At 41.9% G+C, this 19,787-nt stretch overlaps 2 protein-coding genes across 3 annotated transcripts in view; both read right to left on the bottom strand.

Annotated features, from left to right (window-relative positions):
- Positions 1–3,548, bottom strand: part of PHOSPHO1 (phosphatase, orphan 1) — a 12,190-nt gene extending 8,642 nt beyond the window's left edge. For both annotated transcript variants that reach the window (XM_009321965.1, XM_009321968.1), the window contains exon 1: positions 3,365–3,548. The gene's annotated coding sequence lies outside the window, so the exon portion shown is untranslated. The remainder of the gene's footprint in view (positions 1–3,364) is intronic.
- Positions 3,549–10,633: 7,085 nt separating this feature from the next.
- ZNF652 (zinc finger protein 652) overlaps positions 10,634–19,787 on the bottom strand; it is a 10,029-nt gene continuing 875 nt past the window's right edge. The window contains exons 2-6 of the mRNA XM_009321978.1: positions 19,529–19,787; positions 15,947–16,094; positions 15,525–15,640; positions 14,060–14,204; positions 10,634–13,606 (exon numbers count right to left, since the gene is read on the bottom strand). Coding sequence (XP_009320253.1) covers positions 13,095–13,606; positions 14,060–14,204; positions 15,525–15,640; positions 15,947–16,094; positions 19,529–19,787 — 1,180 coding nt within the window. The 3' untranslated portion in view covers positions 10,634–13,094. The remainder of the gene's footprint in view (positions 13,607–14,059; positions 14,205–15,524; positions 15,641–15,946; positions 16,095–19,528) is intronic.

The following is a 19,787-nucleotide window of genomic DNA, read 5'->3' as shown; positions in this document are numbered from 1 at the left end:
AGCGGGGAGCCGAGGCTAATTTTAGGTGCCGGCTCTGTCCCGGGACACGGAATTGCAGGGTGGCCAGCCAGGCACACAAGCAAGGGCAGCCCCTGCAAGCGTATCCACACCCCAAAATACTCCCCCGGGCTCCGGGGGGGTGTTTAAGCGGTATCTTTGGCTTTGCAGGATGTCTAATTTGTACCGGAGGCGCCCGTGATAAAAAAATAAGGCCAGCTTGTTCAAAGGCTGGAGGCAGAGGGTGTGGGCAGGGAGGGGACGCAGCCGCATGGCCTTAAAAACATGTGGTGAAGAGACCACCCGAGGTTGGGTTTTGTCTTGCTTTTTAATTAAAGATGTCTAAGAATGGAAGGACGCAAACAAAATTCAAAAGGTCTGCGAAAACCGGAGTTTTCTGCTCCCGACGTGGGCTGGACGTGGGCCGTCCGCCCCTGTGCCGGCTGCTCCGGGGAACGCCACGTTGCCCGAGCGCTCAAGCCGTAGCCCCCAACGCTCTAAAGTTTCCCCATTTCGGCAAAATTCAGTTCCAGCCCCAGCCAGGAGCAGAGCTCAGAGCATTTCTGTAGCCAAAGCGTGGCTATTCCGAGACCTCTCTTGGCAGCCCTTGCTCCCAGTGGCTAAAGGACACCGACCTTTACATACCGATAGCTGCCGGCGGTCACCGGCCTCTCCCGAGAAACAAACCCCGGCTATCAAGGAAATATTTTATCATCTATTTAGTCTGAGACATTCTGGCTCTCTGCTGCAGAGCACACCCCGTTTCCTCTGCACAGCGTGGGTTCTGCCGTCTCTCCTTGCGGCGTTACCCCCCCTTTGGAGTCACACCAGCTCCTGTTAACCCAGGAGACCGCGCTCGAGCGATTTGCCAGCGGGTATAAGGCAAGTGGGAAACTCAAAAGGGCAAATTCTCCGCTGCCTTCTGTCTCCTTCCCACTGAAAGGCAGCGGGGCAAAGATCATTCCAGAAACATCACAGACGGAGGAGTTTGGCAAGGGTGATCCTGTATCCCAGTGATTTTCCACTGTTAAGAACCCCGGAGAGCAAGTGAGGACAGCGCTTTCCGCATTGGGCTGACCTGGCTCCTGGCAACCCCTGAATAGACAGGCAACCCTCTTATGAACACACGGGTTCCCCACAATGGGTGTAACATCCCTGCGCTACAAGAAATACACTGGATGCACACTTCTCTCCAAGTTTGTCCTGCTTTTTTCACCAACAAATGGATTGCATCAGCACATAAGCAACCTTACTAAGCCCACAACGTCCACGTAGCCGTCTGTCTGTCTGTCTGTCCCGGGCCCCCCCGTGCTTTATTTCCATCCTGCAGCACACAAAAGAAGCTGGGTTAAGACTAGTTCAGTAGCCCCCATGAAATCAATCTGGCTGCCCGTGTAAGACCTCCTTGCACTGGCTCCCATGGTCTGCAATACGTATTTTGGGGAAGCTCCAGAGTAAAACTGAAGCTTTCCTTTACTCGCAACGGGAGCTAATCCCTACAGCTCAGTCTTCAAGGCACGTGGATAAGGAAACTCCAGTTACAGCAAGTCGCCTCGTGCCATCTCCTCAACACAGTATTCTCCAACACACGGTATTTCTTTTATAGCAATAAATTTTTGGTGGCCGAATAATATTTATATGGTCAGTATCACAAAAACCCTTGAGAACTAACAAGCAACAAGACAGCAAACTCCATTTCATTTCACCACGTGGGGGGACCTTCCCGTGCATCTCTTTCTGCGAGTCCCCCCCAGCGCAGCAGCCGGGACGCTTGACAAAGAAAGTGGCCAACTTTGCTCAGCGCGGGCTACACCAGTCCGAGCTGAGGTCTCCCTAAGTTTCTCCTGTTGGCACGGGCTTCAGTTTTGCATTTAATGCTAGAAGTCACTAAGGAAGAAACAAGGACTTGCTAGAGGAGTGGTTAGGTCACCATCCATCAGGAGTCAAAGTATTTTAATATGTTCTGTTCTACGTAACGTGTAGAAATCAGGAAACAGGCAACAAGATGGGGCTTTATACCAGGTGGGATAAGCTTCTGCCGAAGTGGCACAAGAGATGCACAGATAGTGCCAACTATCTCCACACACTACAGGTCAGCGGCATTGGCTGCTCTCCCACCACCATGCCGGCGAGCAGAGCAAGACGATGCTCTCAAGAACTGCAGCCCACTTAGTGAAACACATTGCGCTCAATTCAGCTGGAAATCCTGTTCTTTCACATGGAAGCAAGTTCAATCTCCATCCGCTTTGTCATAAACCAAGCCTAAAAATCCTCCTACTCCTTGCCAGTCATCCAATATAACAACTGACACCAATCATCACAACGGTTTCTAAAGAGACTGACAGAGGCGACAAATCTCTCACTGCAGCCTCAAGCTGCTGAGCATATTTAGAAAACACTTGAGAACCAAGCTCTCCGGGCTCTGTCTCAGTGCAGTTCATAAACGAGCTCAGACAATTCTGCTGGCAAGAGCCACAGTGCAACCGCGACAACGGTGACACAGTGCAACCGTGTCCCTGCAACCGCGACACGGCCTTACAGCGTCCAGTGGCTCTAGTCAGGGAAATACAATTTAAGCAACGTGACAATTTGAGGGATCAGGGACATTAGCGATTAATTAGAAACAAGCTGCAAACTGGAAATGTTTTCTAATTCAGTAGGTTACTTCATGCAGATTCCAACATCGATACCGTCAGAGGAGCAAGCTGCCTTCCTTCATCCACTTCACTTGCTTCTTCGAGAAGCAGGCAGCAGGCAGGGATCCGCTCCACTGCCATCTCCTGGCTAATCCTCCACAAACTGTTCCTCCTGCAGATCTGTCTCCTCCTCAACAGAAAGGACACAGATTAAATCGCAACCCTCTGGGGAATGATTTCTCTGTGGGATGGGAAAAGCCAAGAGCTATGACAGCAACATAACGTATCACAAGTTACATTAGCTTAAATTAATTTAAACCACTGAAGTTATCTTCTGTGACAATCTAACATGATTTCTGTATTTTTTTAAACAGCAGGCAGAGTGGATGGATTGCTGTAATCACTGAAAATATATGCCTAAAAATTTCAATTATTTAATTAAAATTAATATATGCCTTAAATTAAAACCCGAGACACTGCATAATAAAAGCCAGTCGTTTTCCGGTAGTAACAAGAAGCTTAAATTTTCACAGAACACGAGACAACATTTCAGGCCAAGTAGGAGTTTTCCTAGGAATTAACAACCCTAAATTAATTAACAACCCTAAATTACTAAATATATGTTTTCTAAAAGAAAGGGGCACAAACTCTAACTCTAGGTAAAGTAGTATATTCTGACACACTCCCTGGTTTCCTTGGTGATGGCTGATTAATCATTTTCCATTACAAACCTGCAACTAGAATGGGCAGTTAGATAACCTGCTTCCTTGACGCTCTCACTTTTCAAGGCACTGGTTCTCCTTCGAGCCCCTGGGAACTAGGTCATCGTGCAGCTAATACCAAATTCAACCTCTCCGTTGACGTGCGACGGATTTTTCTTCTAGCACCCTCCAGAAACCGTTCTGTAAAAGGGAGGTGCAGGATACCTTAACCTGCTGAAATCACAGGGGTTGCATAAGAATCAGAGCACAGTTACCAAACCAGAGTTTGAACAGGACGCAGGCATTAATTTTAAGCGTCGTAAGACCTTTGGACTATTAATGGTATCTAAGGCTTAACGGAAAGCTGACACCTTCATGCTTGGGCTGTCTTGGAAGGAATCATTTTTCAGTCTGAACTAATTTTATGTGTCATTATTCTGAGACATCTCCAGTTGAAACACTGGCTACGTTCTGTTCCCTGCTTAGCTTAAGCGATCAGAAACACATTGTGAGATGAGTAAGATTTCCCAATTGCTATTTTTTTTGCGTTCACGGCTTTTTGCCTGTAACTAGTAGCTTCAATACCACCACAAAGTAAGAGGCGACTGATACTTATCTCCTTTACTATAACATACGCTATCCACTGTCTGAAAAACCTTAGTGAGGAAATTGCGTAGAAAATCTAAAGAGAACTGAAAAGGGAAATGGCGATCCTGTGGTTAGGGCAGTAGTCTCGATCAGAAATAACACAGAACTCTGACCCCAGCTGTCACTCGCTTACATAATGTCAGGCAGGTCTCTCGGTTCCACATCTGCAGAACAGGGATATTTACTCATCCGACAGAAATACACTAAATTTAATCACACGGGCTGCTCAAGTAGACACACAAGTAACCACCACTGGAAATCCTTAAATAGTAAGGTCTCTCTTACAACAGTTCTTTTCTAATAAACTTCCTAGCTTTATCAAAGCTTATTGAGAAAGTTGTCCTCCTGGTAAAGGTATTATTAATTAATTCTTACAGGATGCAGGAGGGAAGCTGAGAGTTTTAGCACGGAGATGAAAGCACACCAATATTTTATAGGGAAGGGACGCAAACAACACTTCAATTCATTGCCCTGCATCGAGTTACTCAGGGAAGAAGGCAGGCCGAATTCCTGTTAGAAAAGCAAAACTGGAAACTATTTTGTAATATGCTGTCTCGGTCATTCATTTTGCAAGCTCTCAGACATGCCAATGCACAGTTGCAGAATTATTTTGCAGCTCGCAATTCAGACATGAACACAATCCCATAGTTTTTATCTCGCGTATCCCCCTTGAATGTGCAGCGCATGGCAGCAGCACACGTGAAAGACTGAGAAGGACAAAGTTACATTCCGCTATCAGTTGCCCCTTGATTATTATTCTCAGACTACAGGCAAAACAGAGTTGAGGCAATCTGAAGATGAAATTGCAAAATTAGATCGTAAACAGAAACAGCACGTAGCCATAACACACTCGCTTTTGTTCAGGTCAAGTAAGAAAGAAGTCTGATACAAGCAACAATTACAGATCCTCACTATTTTTTTCAGGTCAGTGTTACTGGTGGCGGGGGGCTACCAGCAGTTTGGCTACTTGAGGTCGACGCTGCAGCTTTCTCCCGACTTCACTTGGTTGATTCCTTTTAGTTCCTGCTAGTATCAGCTCTCTGTAGAAATCTAAATGCATTATCTCCAATGGAGGTTCGGGAGAAAGTGGGAAGTCTGAAAATGTTAGCTCCCTACATGCCCACCCTTCCCCTTCCTTTAATACAACTTTTCATGTAGAGGAAAATCATTACTATGCATTTCTGAGAAACATGCTAAGTTATGACTTTCGAATGGAGCAACAACTCGTTTTCGTAACCTTCCCATGCTACTCAAGAAGTTTTACTAATTTCAGACATGAACACAAAAAAACAAACAAACAAACAAACAAAACCCCCAAAACCCCAAACCCCTCACACAACAAATCTCCAAAATCTTTCCACAACTGATTTTGGAATTACATGTTGAAGAATGAAAGGTGCCACGTCACCAAATCCCTCTCAGCATGAGGGCTGTAACCTCAACATCAGCAGCAAGTCAGCCGGAGTGAAGCAGCACTCCTTAAAACTTCTATTTTAACAAATTAAGTTTGTTTTTCAAATTGCAGTTGTGTTAGGGGAAAAAGCCCTGAGACAGCCTGCATGTGTCTGGAAACAGCCAAGTGGCTTTCTGAACACCGCGTGCTAGCCATTTTTTCCAGCTGGACCATGGTAAACAGCGAGGAGAGACAAAATCTCTGCTCTTACGATGGTTTCATTCCTACGCCTTCCACTCTAAACCAGGAAGAAAATGTAGTTCTCTTGCAGCTCACCTGAAGAACCTCCTGCCTTCCTACAGACAAGAATTCCCATCAAATCTTTATGTTTCTTCTCTGCGTTTGTAAGTGATAAATGAACGAAAAAATCCCCCAAAAGCAGCAACCTTCTGTATTACTCCACGACATACCATGATTTATTCCTGTACTTCTAACAAACTTGCTATACCCGTCCAGCAGGATCAATAACTGGCTTCTCTTTCGGGGTAATCATTTTAACCGTATTAACTCTGACCAGACTACGTGCGTGCATATCTTTAAACTGCTCATTAGATTTTAATTCTTGCCCTCAATGCCTCCTCTTATCCTTGCAAAGCGCATTAGTTCAGCGGCACATCACAAAAATCAATCCATCCTACTGTCCCTGAAAGGGTTAGGGGTATTTCCCTACCAACCTTTAAGCCAAGACTCTGTAACCGGTCAGTTCAGGTTAAAAGGCTTCAATGACCCTTTGGGAAACCAGACACCTAGTTCAGGAAAAGTTAGATCTGTAGTTTTCTTGGAAAGACATCCTCAACTGATCAGCGTCAGTGTTATTACAAATTTCTCCTTTGCGCAGAAACAAGATTAAAAATATCTAAGGGAACTATGCTACTGCTGAATAGGTTGATTAAAATAAACAGTAATGACCCTGTTCAGAGTTCTCCAAGTGAAAGATAATAATTAATAGATCACTTCAACAGGGGACTTTCAGTCTGCTTCCGCACTCTGCCCCGGAGTTTGGCAGGTTTTTCAGGAAAGGGAATTCAAACAAAAGCTGTGTTTCCTTTTTGGTAGAAAATTTTACATAAATTTCTCACTTTCAAATGTGTTTAAACTGTGCGTTATCAGGCTCTTACGCTGCAGTACACGGTGAAGAGCCGTAGACCATGGAAAACAACGTAAGAATTATAAATGCAAGCACATATCACACACACCCATCTTCATGCTAAATTACAGGGATCGGTAAGACACGGCTGAAAAATATTTAGCAATATGATGAAATAAAGGACAGACTGCAAACATCCAGCCCAACTGCTGTTCTCGGGGAGCCTCCTTTGACTACAGTGCTTGCGTACGTTAAATTCTCAGTACACAAAGAGATGGCCTACGTTGCAAAATATATCCACTCTGTACATATATGTAGGCCATGACTCAGTACAAAGGCAGCTATTCCCAATATTCAAAGACATTTCATCAGAAGATATTTGCTAATTCCAATCTGTAAAAGCAGCAACAAATCAAGAAAGCAAGAGGATTTATTTCAAAAAAATACAGGGACAGCCCAATTTTAAAAATGGAGAACAATAATAAAAAAAACCAAACCCAAACCCCAAAGCACTAAATCCCTCTCAAATCTTTATCCTAATTTAAAAAGGCACAGCTAACGAGACAGAAGAATGCGGCATTGTCCAAAAAAAGCACTGATTATTTCTGAGATCAGAAGGTGCACCCTGCAATCCACGACAAACTTTTTCTTAGGCATTAGAATAAATTTGAACAGCTCAACTCGGGCAGAAATTATCTTGGTGGGTCAGAAAGCAGTAATAAAATTAATGTAATTCTCATTTCTTATTCAGAATTATATTAGAAGCTTAAAACCTGCAAAATTATCTTGTTGCTGCCAGGATAAAAATCTTTATTAAGGACATCTGTGAACCCTAAGGCAGACTTTTTTCCTAGTGTCTATAGGAAATGCAAATGCTTGCCTTTCTTTTGAACTTCTCTCTCTTTAAGGGTGGATTTTAATTCGCCATGTCTCCAATATATGTACAATACATTATGCAATTTATTTTTAGCACAATCAATGCGCTAAAATAAAAATATAAGAATTAATTAATTTAGGCCAGCAAGACAGCACCACTTACTAGTGCCAGATTACTTAAAAAACTGCCTTCTGTCTGCTAAAACAGTGAAAGTTACTAATTTGAGTTTCATTCCAGTTTTGAACACCCTTAAATCTCCACAGAAAGTTACCAAGTTTCATTCACATGCACACGAGCTCTGGGAAAATGAGTGTTCCTTCTTCCCCACCGGCACCCTTTGAAGGGAACACTCCCTGTGAATTGATAGGAAAGAGCATTCTACAAAAGAAAACAAACGGTGAAATAGTACAAAAATGTTTTCAAGATATGAGTAAAATAACTATTATGGTACAAGGTAAATTCATTTGATGGAAGCTGGCAAGTGATGTGCTATGGAAGACTTTAAATCTTAATGCCAAAATGTCAAAACTTGCACAGTGACACTTCTGCTTTCAAATTTAAACTGTAAAAGAGTGAAACCACCTTATAATAATTAATTTTCAATGTACCTTTCTTCTACTTTTGAAATACTTGGAGATTTATTATATGGTCTAGAAAGGTATGGTATTTATCAGTTCCGAACTGATGAGGTTGTAGCTAATGGTGTTAATTTCTGAAAAGTCAAATGGCAATTCCAAATTGTTAAAGTAGCGCATGGTAAGGTTACCTGTAATTACTCAGTAGAATATGTACTGCCAGTCTCACTGTCTTTAACATAAAAATATCACCCTTCAAAGACATGTGGCTATTGGTTCTAACAAGTACACATACCTCCATTCTACACTTTTCTAACCAGGATGCAGAAGATCACATCCAAGCTCAAACTCTACAGGAGTCTTCTGCTCAGCAGTACGTATTATGCCAACCAGCAAAAACCCACACAAAAAAAATTATGCCCATTAAAAAAAATAACATCAGACTGTAAAGACAGAGATCTGAGGAACTTTTATAGTCATTCCTGAAAAGCAGTAGAGCTCAAAGTTCAGAAGCAGGTAAGCTATAAGAATAAAGTCATGTTTTCCATTAAGAATCACTCACATTGGACATTAGGAAAAGGTTTTTCACTGAGAGAGGGTGGTCACTGGACCAGGCTCCCCAGGGAAGTGGTCAGGGCACCAAGCCTGTCAGAGTTCAAGGAGCGTCTAAGACGACGCTTTTAGCCATATGGTTTAGTTTTAGGCAGTCCTGCGAGGAGCAGGGAGTTGGACTCGATGATCCTTATGGGTCCCTTCCAACTTGAGATATTCTATGATATCTTAATCATAGTGTAATACATAATAGGCTGGAAAAACTGCCAGTTCATTTTGCCATGAAAATGGGCAAGCGTTTATTTAATTCACCCCCATCATCTCTTAGGTAGCCATGTCTCCCAGGTTTAAAGACCAAAACCAACACTAAAACCAGAAACATGATCCATCTTCTATTTACAAGTGAGATGTTCCTTACTAGTGGGTAAAAAAAGTCTTGTTGAGCTATACATTATGTTTGTGTTTTTTTTTTAAAATACTGTTAGTCAATAGAAATATGAAACCATAAAATAATCATTTAAACATTTTACGACCCTGAGCTCAAGTCCCAAGAGTGAAAGTTTGACATTATTAGCGTTCTTGAGTGCCTCACTGCAAGTTACATATTGTTTTATCATATTCTCAAGGCACATTACCTACATGCTCTGTAAGTAAGAATCAAACCCAGCAGTGTCAACACAACACTATCTTCGCATGAACAGAAACAGCCCTGCACGACAGTGTAGCTCTCAAACTCCTAAAAAAATGGTACTCGACCCCACTGACGGTCACACTGTTGGTCATTATAATGCAAAGAAATAGGCAACAAATTAAATACATTCCAAAAATACTAATCTTTTCAGCTCAGAGGTAAACTTAGTCAGTTTTAGCCAAGTAAGTGACAGACCAAAACTGTCAAAGGGAAGCACTGTCTTTTAAACTGCATACCCTGAGCTCTACCTCCTCCTCTCTGCAATAAATTGAAAATAGCTAGGACATGCTCAAGAGATACAACAGGGCAAAGACAAAAACATCCAGATGGACTGCACTGTTGAGATAGGCTTTTATCCCTGGGAAATTAGTTCCTAAATTCAGCTTAAAGGACTCTTTTCACAAGTCCGTAATTTAAGATTTGGTTGGGAATACAAGGTGGGTGACAGTAACTTTTGATGTGTGCAGCAATACATATTAGGCCATCTAAGAAGTATCTGAGCTGTATAAACAGGAGAGTCAGTAATTCAGGCAGGCATGACAATACAAAACAAATAATCACCACACCTTTATCCAGGAAGGTAAGTTAGTCTGAGATAATACACTGAACAAACAAGCTCACACAGCTAATGCCTTTAGTAAGGATAATAAGGCACTGTCTGGTGGACTAGCAGTTTAAACTTCTCCAGAACAGAGGCTGTCCTTTAAACTGTTCATCTTAGAATGCTGACCTTCCGATTGTGTGTTAATTCTGTTGCATTTCCCCCCTTAAAAATGCAATGTTAAAAATTCAGTAAAACTTTGCCTTAGGCTGTAGGGTGTGGGGGGGGGGGGGGGGGGGGGAGGAGAATTTACTCCAACTTTCCAGAAACTTTCAAACCAAACCCAAAGTTGGTATAATTTGTCTTTGCTCTTCTTGAAGAAAGCACTTTAGCAACACAAACCAACCCCTTAACTTACTAAATACAACAAAGCTGCTACAAAACGTTATGCTTAGTTTGTCAACATAAGCAGAAAGTAGTAAACACACTCGAACACGTTCCTTAGTGTTGCGCAAACTCTGTAGGTGTGCATGCCAATGCAAATTTAAGCAGAAGCGAGAAGCCACAGCAAATCTCAACCTTGAATTTCCTGCCTTTTGTAACGCCCATTTTCCTTTTCTTGCTGAAATATGTACTTTATAAGATATCACATTGCAACACTTTTAGACCAGTATGTCAGCTTTCAATATGTTTGTCCCAGATAATGAGGAGAATCTGTTGACATCAGGTCACATTATGACAGACTGTTAAGTGGGTTAGATAGTTTAATCTTCTTCCACAGAAAGGAAGTTCATGTGTCTCGGAAGGAAAAAATACAAAGTGTACCATTGCTATGAACTAAATGATAGAAAAAAACTGTCCCAGATTTTAGAATTCTGAATAGCAGCCTAATACTGTAAATTTATTGAGAAGAAAATCATTTTGCAAAACTGGAATACAATTGATTTACCAAGAATTTTTTAGCATTTAAAAATCATTTAATAACAGGCCTGACCATAAAATAGTGGCACAACAGAAATGTAGGTTGCAAATGTGACGTGGAATGCATAGAACCTCCAGGGCGGACCAGCCACAGTAAATACAACAGTCATAATCATGAGTGTAAATTCACTTTCATAACTGGCTTTTTCTTCTAGAAGGTAAGAGGGTGTATATAAATATTATAGAGAAAACATTTAAAAAACATTGTTTTATTTTTCAGAAATGCTGGAAGGGGTTTCAGCTCAGTCAAAAATGAATAGGTTTGTTGGGCCAAAACTGCCCTTTCTGGTTCCTAACGTTTCCTATGCTTGTTATGAAAAAACCCAACATTAATGATTAGGGGGTAGAAAATGGTGAAAAACATCAACTAAGGAGCTAATTCTCAACAGACAGAGGACATGGTGTTTCAAAACACAGTGCTTAACAGCATTAACCTTGAGGAAGTAATGCTAGGAAGAATTTCCACCATTTCTGCTATCTTGAAAAAAAATTAATCCCATTAGCCACAAAACCCCGGTTCATTACCAAGCAGAATAGTAAGTTCGACATCTGCCTATGAGGATCTCTGGATGTATAGTTTGGTGGGATTTAATTTAAAAAGCAGCACAGAAGAGTAGGAATTTTAAGGAAAAGAGGACTTACAGTACATTGCCTTGGGCCTCTGTCCTCATTGAAGGTGGCAACAAGTTCCTAGATTGCATAATGCTGCTATATTTAGTTTTAGTTGAAGAGAAATACAAACCTGAAAAAATAACAGCTACTCACTGGTTAAAACAGATACATTTGGCATTCCAGCCCACCATCCCTGCACTAACTTGTCATTTCCCCCTCATTGCCTCCCAGGATTATGAAACAGTGACATGCCTACGATTCAAAGTTTCCTATCCTACAACTGTAAAACTTAGACTTGCCAAAAGTATGACTACGAGCCCTAGAAATCATCCCATAATTTTATGCACATTACATTTATGGGATAGAGCTTCACATGGTACATACAGCGCTATCAGCATTTTCTTAACAATGCAACCGAAACACCATTGTCTCATTCAAACTTCTCTTCTCACTCTTAACAATCAACCAGTCAGAAACACCACATTTATGATCTCACTTAATTCCCCTCTCCTAACAACTCCAGGAATTCCAAAAAGCAATCTGAAGAGCAGCATTTGATACGATCCCCAACTTAAAATCATACCATGAAAAGCCATTAAAACCGGCTCTCCTACATAAAGAGAAAAGATGCTTGGCTGACTTGAGAATACTTGATTTCCTCTCTGCTGTCAGATCTCTCATTGTCTTGTGACTCCCTATGCCCAGACTAGCGGGTCCCTATGTGTAAGGGGCTCCCTGTCTAATCCATCTCATACCTCACTCCAACTGAACTAAAGAAAACCCGTGGAGCAGGAATACGGTTATCCCAACATCCTTGTCCAAAAAGCTTAAGGGAAACTGTGAAAAGGGAAACGTAAGGTTAAAAAAAAAAAAAGAAAAAAAAAGCCCTACTAAAATAAATTACGTAAAGTTCTGAAATCAACATCACTTTTGAGGCAACCTTTCCAGAGACCTCTTGGGTTCCTTTCTTCTCTGAAGCACCTTTTAAGTTGTATGGTTGTAAGAATAACTTTAACTATAGAAGCTATATGCATCTTTTAAGAATCACATTTCGATGATTATAAAAATTTATCTATTATACAACATAGGTCCAGCTACACTGAAAAAATTACACCGCTTATTGAAATACATTTCATTTTAGAAACAGACTACTAAATAGGTCTATACAAAAAACTCTAAAATAATTTCTGTAGTAAAATAAAGAGTGTGTTAGGAGAGCTACACAAACAAGAAATTTTTTTGTCTTTCTTTATAATGCTCAAATATACTGTGATACGTGGCTGGCTCACTCCATAGCCGGCACCAAAAGCTGAAAAGAATCCATTACGATACACAGTGATACAATTAATGCTCTGTATTAATCTCACAGCCTTTCCGATTAGTACAAAGAAAACCAGGCCTATCTCCTCTTTGAGGAGAAGTCCAGGATATAAAAGCAAGCATACCTCATCAGCTGATATGAAATTATAAAATTCCACAAGTCTCAGTATCTGAAATTTATAAAAGTCACCAGTAAAACGCAAGCAAAATGGGTTTAAGTCCTGTTGGTTCCCAGGTTCAAATGAGCACTGCTGATCCAAAACAGGATTTCCTTGTTTGTTAACTGATTCAAAGGAAAAATTAGGACCATCTGCTGGGGCTAAGAGAAAGACAAAGATCCTCACCAACTAGCCCTCTGTACTTCCATGAGGGCATGTTTCCATGTGCATAAAATGGGAAAATAGCTGGCAGGAAGCAAAGATGTTAGTGGTGCTGTGCTGAACTGTTTTTTTCTGCCAGGTGTCGCAGAAAGTTGTCCTCACTCTGGCCTCTGTGATTTAAAGGCTCACTCTTAAAAAGAGCTGGAGGAGGGGGTAAATGAGGAACCGGGGGGACCGGGAGATGATGTGGATGGTGAGGATGAGGATGTAGGTGAAGGTGTGAATATGGGTGGGGAATGGGGCGTGGAGGAAGTGTGCTCACTGGGTTCAGGTTGATAGGTGGAGTTGGGGTGGTGGGTGTGTTCACTACAGCGGGGATTGTGGTGGCAGAAGTCGCGGACAGTGGGATCTGGACAGCAGTTGACACATTGACGGGGCTGGTAACACGGAAGCACTTCTCCTTGTGTGCCTTGAGCATGTTGGAGAAGCGAAATCGCTGGCCACACACATCACATGGGTAGGGCTTCTCCCCTGTGTGAGTTCTGCGATGTCTCTTCATGTTTGGGCGGCTGGTGAAGCTCTTGCCACAGATTTCACAGATAAAAGGCTTCTCTCCTGCCGAACACAGATACGGCAATCAGTTAGGCACAGAACATCTGCTAATACTTACTTCCAGCATACTTACGCAAACAAACCGCATCCTACAAAAGCTATTGTGACTGCTACCTTCAGCAAATAAAGAGACAGCTGTTCCACAGAAGTCCTCAGTCTTTATGAAATCCTCTCTCACCTTTGGATTTTGACGCACGAGACAATCTTTTATAAGGCTTTGGCAAGGGGTTCCTTCAGACCAAAATAACAAGTAAGCCTAACCTCTCATTTTCCCCCACAGTGAATCACAGGGCTACAGTTAGATTTAACAGTAAGTTAATGTAGTAACCCTTCCTGTCTGATTTTCTAGGCTGGATAACAGTTTTGATCCCAAATTCCAAGGAAGGGAATACAGCTCGAAGTACAGGAAAGTTTTTGTCCTGGAGGTACTTGTGCTTTTCTTTGATAAGTTCTTACCAGTGTGTGTTTTCATGTGCTCATCAAAGTACTGTTTCATGTTGAAGTCTTTGCCACACCACTGGCACATGAACTGCTTGTGCCCAATGTGGATGCTCATGTGGGAACGCAGCTGGTACTTGTACTGAAACCTCTCATCACAGTTCTGCAACAGAAAAACAGCAACCCGTGATATTCAGGCATCACACATCAGAAAGAAAGGCAGTCATGGGACAGCACTCAAACATACTATGTGAAGGAGTACAGAATACCTGAACTAGTGCACACACAGACCCTCACACAAACGCAGAATTTAAATTATTTAGCGAGAGTAGAATTTGGTCTGTACTAAAAGGTCTGCTGGCACAAGAGCCTTGGCAAGGAGCGTGGAACAGTCACAACCTTTAGTTGACACAGCTGTTGGCAAAAGCCTGGCAGAGGCACGGTTATGCCAACAGAAAAATGCTTCTCTTGGCTTAAGGTATCATTTGGAGGTTTTGCAGCTTTGCCAGCGATCTCTGCTGGACTACGGCATGCCTCCACTAGAGGACTCTGCTCACAAAGCAAAACCAACAGCAGCTCTACCTCAGGCTTGTTTTTCAGCAAGCCAGTCTGTTTTCCAGCTATTATTTATTGGTATAAGGTAATTTCTTTCCCTGTGAGTCTTATCCCCAAGACTACTCTGGCTGCACTACCGCCACTACTACTACGTGTCTGGCTGGAGTTGTGCCCCACTTGGTGGACAGGGTGAGCCACCAGACCTGCCCTCGAAACAGGAAGGGCTCTGCACCCCCTCTGCCTCCATCATGTGATACCCACAAGCATCCCCATCAGATGACCGAGACATTATCTGCCCCAGACATAAGACTGGGTAAGTCTGTCCCATAGGGTTTCCTTCCCGAGGGCAGACATAAAATTACAATCACAAACGCACGTGAATGCATCAATGAGGTACTCCCCCCCACCCCACCCCACCCCAAACACACACGGGCACACCCTCGGTTTAAGAAATGCAAATTCAGAGCACTGTCTTAGATGTCAAGGAGGTAATAGTTTGCAATGAGAACAATAGTTTTTCTCATAAGTGAAAATCAAGCAGTAATTTGTTTATTTTCACTGTCACCACTTCTATCTGCTTCAAGTTACTAGGAAGGGCAGGGAGGATTAACGAAATTTGCATCAGGCTTTGCTATGAACACCGCGGGAAAACTGGTATTCAAATCCTGCTGTAGTGTGTACTCAGAGAAGGAAAAAAAAAAAAAGACAGCCAGCAGTAAAAGCAAACCAAATACATCTCAGTTTGAACTGCTGCTAGATGTGCTCCTGCTGTGCTCTCCACATGGAGAATTCTTCCCAAATTTTTATGAAACTGCACCTCATTTACAAGTCAGTCAATTCAGTTTCCACCTACGTGCCCTACTGACAGTGTTACTAATTTTATGCCTTATGCTACTGTATCTAAACGTATTAACAGTTGCTGCCTCACCTCACATCTGAAAGGTTTCTCTCCAGAATGCTGTAGGGAATGTACTTTGAGAGACATACTGCGTTTGAATGATTTTCCACAGGTTTCACATGTAAATGGCATGTCCTTTGTGTGCGCTGCAACACAACAGTACATTAGAGAGGGTCATTCAAATGCAAACAGTTCTTGAACCAATTTTTTTCTCCAACACTGAGCAGGAAAATGATTAGTACTGAACAGCTTGTAAGTACATACACATATGCACACACATACATAATTTTGCTTGCTGCCCAGTACTACAGACATTAACTTTTTGCTAAGGGTAAAGCTCAGACAACTGAATTTGCCTTATTATTTTTCTCCTCAAAACAGCAATTACAAGTTAAGAACCACAAAGACAAATTACGAGGCAGAACCAACAGAAGCGCCGATCAATAACTCACCAACCATATGTTTCCGCACGTGGGCCATGGTGTAGAACTTTTTTTCGCAAATCTCACAAGAGAATTTCTTTTCTGCATATCCGTGGACAATCTTGATATGTTCATGGAGGGACCAGAGCTTCTTGAATGATTTATTACAGGAAACGCACTGAATGAATGAATGGGATAAATAGAAGGAAGTTTAAATTAGAAAGATTCAGTGATTCAAGTTTGTGGAGTTAAGCCTCGTATCTTCCTCTTGCACAACAAAAAGCCCAAAACAAGTCAAAATGCTGTATACTGTCTCAGACTGCACTTCAGCTTACATTTACTGTTTCACAGATGAAACAATTACACTAGGAAAAGCCAGATCAAACAGGATTAGAGAGGATGCTAACACACTGCATTTTGGTGCCACCTGAAAAGCACCAGAGCCACTGCACTAACTTATTTCCAAAACACAACAGCATATATAGCTGGATGCAGCCCTCAAGGAGCTAACACAGAGAAGACAACTTCACAGGCACTGATGCTGCTGGTGTGGGAAGAAGCCAACAGAGGTGGAGGAGGCCAACACCACCGAGTTGCCTTAAACCCATCTGCACGTCCAGCCCTGTCTTTCACAGGAGCACTGTGACTCCTCAAAATCCAGGTCTGACAGCCCGTGAACTAGTCAAAGCGCTCTCATCCTTTTAGCTCTATACAGAAGACAGCTTCCATCTTGCAGCTCCTGACCATGCAGTCCGGTACACAGTCCGTACAGCAAAGCAAGTTGTCACCTCCATCTTTCGTGTTCTGACTCTTCATTTATACGTATCAGTAACACTGTAGGTCTAAAATGACCATATGCAAGCAATGTTTTAATCTCTTCCCACAACTACTGTGAAACATCCACAAAGTCAGTGATGAGCTGGATCCATGGGCTTTCACACATCTCTTTGTTTCCCCAATAGTTAGTTCTTGCTAAAGACTTGATAATAAAAAATCCTTGTACAATTTTGAAAAATTCCAGAATAATCTTAGTCGTGAAACTTGATAGCAGACACACATGTGAGGATACCAAGTCATTTTCATCTTTGAAGCGAAGAGGAAGGAATCGTGGCTTGTTATTTTTTGTTAGCTGTTGGGGTGTTTGGGGTTTTTGGTACATCTCCATTTTTCTGCCTATCAATTACCCTCCTTCCCTCAAAGTAAGAAGGGCTGTATGCTGTTCTCTGCAGACCTAGCAAATACTATGCCTTCTGTCAACTTAAGTTGTTTCTTCTCTGTACAGGCAAGTTATGCTGCTTCCACAGTGCTTGAATCTCTGCAGGCTTGGAAACGCTGGTACACCGCTCACCGTGCTGACTCCAAGGAGAGCCTCTGCCTCTAAAAGTACCTACTTGGAGGCATGCCAGGAACAAACTGCAGTCTTTGGGGTAAAAAAACAACCCTAGAGATTAAAGCAATGCTAAGAAATGATCAAAAATCCTCTGATTTAAGGTTAAGCAAGCCCTTGAAGCAGTCAGTCTACAATTTAATTGACGATCAGCAGCAAGTAATTTAGATCACTAACACTGAGAGCTACCACACAGAGAGTCCAAGATGACAACAGAAATTCTGTGAAAGTGCTAATTTTGAAAGGATGAAAACCAGAAATTACCTGGAAAGAACAGATATATTCCATCACTTAGATGAAAAATACAGAGAGGAGCCAGCACGTTTATCAGTTCAATTACCACTTACATAATGAAACCACTTTTTTTCCTAGACAAAGCTCCATACCCCTTCTTGACCTATTAAACCCTACATTAATGTAAAACTTTCATATCCCCTTACTCCTTTTGCCAAGTGTAATAAAAACAAATTAGCAGGCAGCTGTGAAACACATTCCAAATGTCAGGACAGACAAAAATAAGTGTGGAATATATGCTTATACTGAGAACTTGAAGACGACTAGCAGTGCTTCTAGCACTAGAAATATTCGGGAGTGTTTCTGGACCCGATTCTTCTGGTACGGGATATAAACCACAATTTCTACAATTTCTTCTTTTCCTATCACTTTTGGACATAGGAATGTAACCCCTCAGAAACATATGGGCGCATGGATTACAGGATGCTTCTCCATTTTATACCACACACAAACTATTCATGAATTCCTGTTTAAAGTCAAAAGATTTTATGCTGTGAATGAGCCACCTGGATGACAGGGCATTCCTTAAATTTACATTTAAATATTCTCTGCTACACTAAACTTTTGAAGTATTTATTTCAAAAACTGCAAGGACATACTGAAATGTTTATGCATTTTACTAACTATGCTCAGGACTCATTATCTTATATTATACTCCTTCCTTCAGTCTTCCTCCTATGAGCTGGAACATAAGGAAAAATAACACAGTGTTATATAGAGCTGCATTCGAGTCTTACAGCAAAGAGAAATTGCAATAAATATTTCAACTGTCTCCCACACAGTGGGAATTGAATACCAATTGAGTTTAACATTTAAGCAAACAAACAAACAAACAAACAAGAAAAATCTTAAATCTTTCTGGTAAAACTCATTGGACAGACAAAAAACTTGTTGCCCTACAAACTCTCAACATTTCAGCTCCGCAGAAATTGAACTCAAGCTGCTTCACGCTGGCAGTGGGATTATTTCAGAAGTAGGTGGCAACACTGTGCCTAGTTTAACAAGGCAAAAAAAGCATGTTTGAATCACCAGATAAAACAGTGCCCCCAGTTACATGAGAACATAGATGCCTATGAGCAAAGTACAAACCACAGATGAATCAGAAACTCTGAAACTCTTTCCACAACTTAAACTTTAAAATGGTTCTATTACAACACAGGCTTCCATTGTCGTTTAAAATTAAAAGCTGCAAATCTTCTGGTGAGAAAGACCAGAGATCTTTATATTATCAGTGAGATTTACTGAGCGTTTTGCACTGGGAAAAGGGCAGGCTCACGAACAGATTGACTTGCTGAATTCATACACTTCCATATGCATACATGAACGCTACCGTAAATTACTGTTACATAATTCTCTCAGTAGGATTTAAAAAAGTTACATTTTAACACAAGTTCAAGTCCTGACTTCACTAGTTTCTTTACCTCACCTGCTTGCCTCTCCGGTATTTTACAAATTTCCGATTCCAATACCAGCGAAGTGCCATAACTCCGTTCTCCCTTGAAACCTTACCTGGACATACTCTGTGACTGAGTTTCAGGACACTGAAACACTCTGAACTTTAAAGCTAGCGATAGCTGCAGGTGCTCAGCACCTGAAGAAGGAGGGTTTATCCTGTCAAAATACTTCACTGCAAATGCACTTGTTTTCATCAGGCCAGTTACTCTTGAGTCTGACATTTGTTAAAGTAGCTTTGCGTTTTCCCCAACTCGTAGTTAAATACTAGTGTAACTCTGCTAAAGCAGATTTCAGTTGTACACTCTGTTCCCTGCAATTTACTTCTGTTGGAAGACACCAAACTGTTGATACGTAGAGACAAGGTCTCGGTCAGAACCTGGTCTGCGCAAAAGATTTCCCCCTCTGAAGTGTCCACTAGCTGTATCCAGGGCACGACAGAAGGTATGGAAATCTGGCAAGCAGGTGAGCAAACCTACCTGGATATTTTTTTCACAGTCTGTTTGCTGGTGAAGGGACAGCTCACTTTCTAGAACAAATTTCTTCCCACATTTGTCGCAGATCTGCATGCGCCTGTGAGTGACGTTCATGTGCTTCTCCAGGTACCAGCGTGTGTTAAACACCCTGGGGCACTTCTCACAGGTTAAAGTCTCCTTCTCTTCACACTTTGATTTCTGCACAGGTGCCTTGGGCTCCTTTGCAGCTTTCTTCTTACGCTTGGGGGGCTCCACACTCTTT

This window comes from Pygoscelis adeliae, unplaced genomic scaffold (assembly GCF_000699105.1).
Source record: "Pygoscelis adeliae isolate BGI_AS28 unplaced genomic scaffold, ASM69910v1 Scaffold504, whole genome shotgun sequence".
Classification (NCBI taxonomy): domain Eukaryota; kingdom Metazoa; phylum Chordata; class Aves; order Sphenisciformes; family Spheniscidae; genus Pygoscelis; species Pygoscelis adeliae.
The sequence above is the reverse complement of the archived record's forward strand: the minus strand, read 5'-3'. Positions and strand labels throughout refer to the sequence as shown.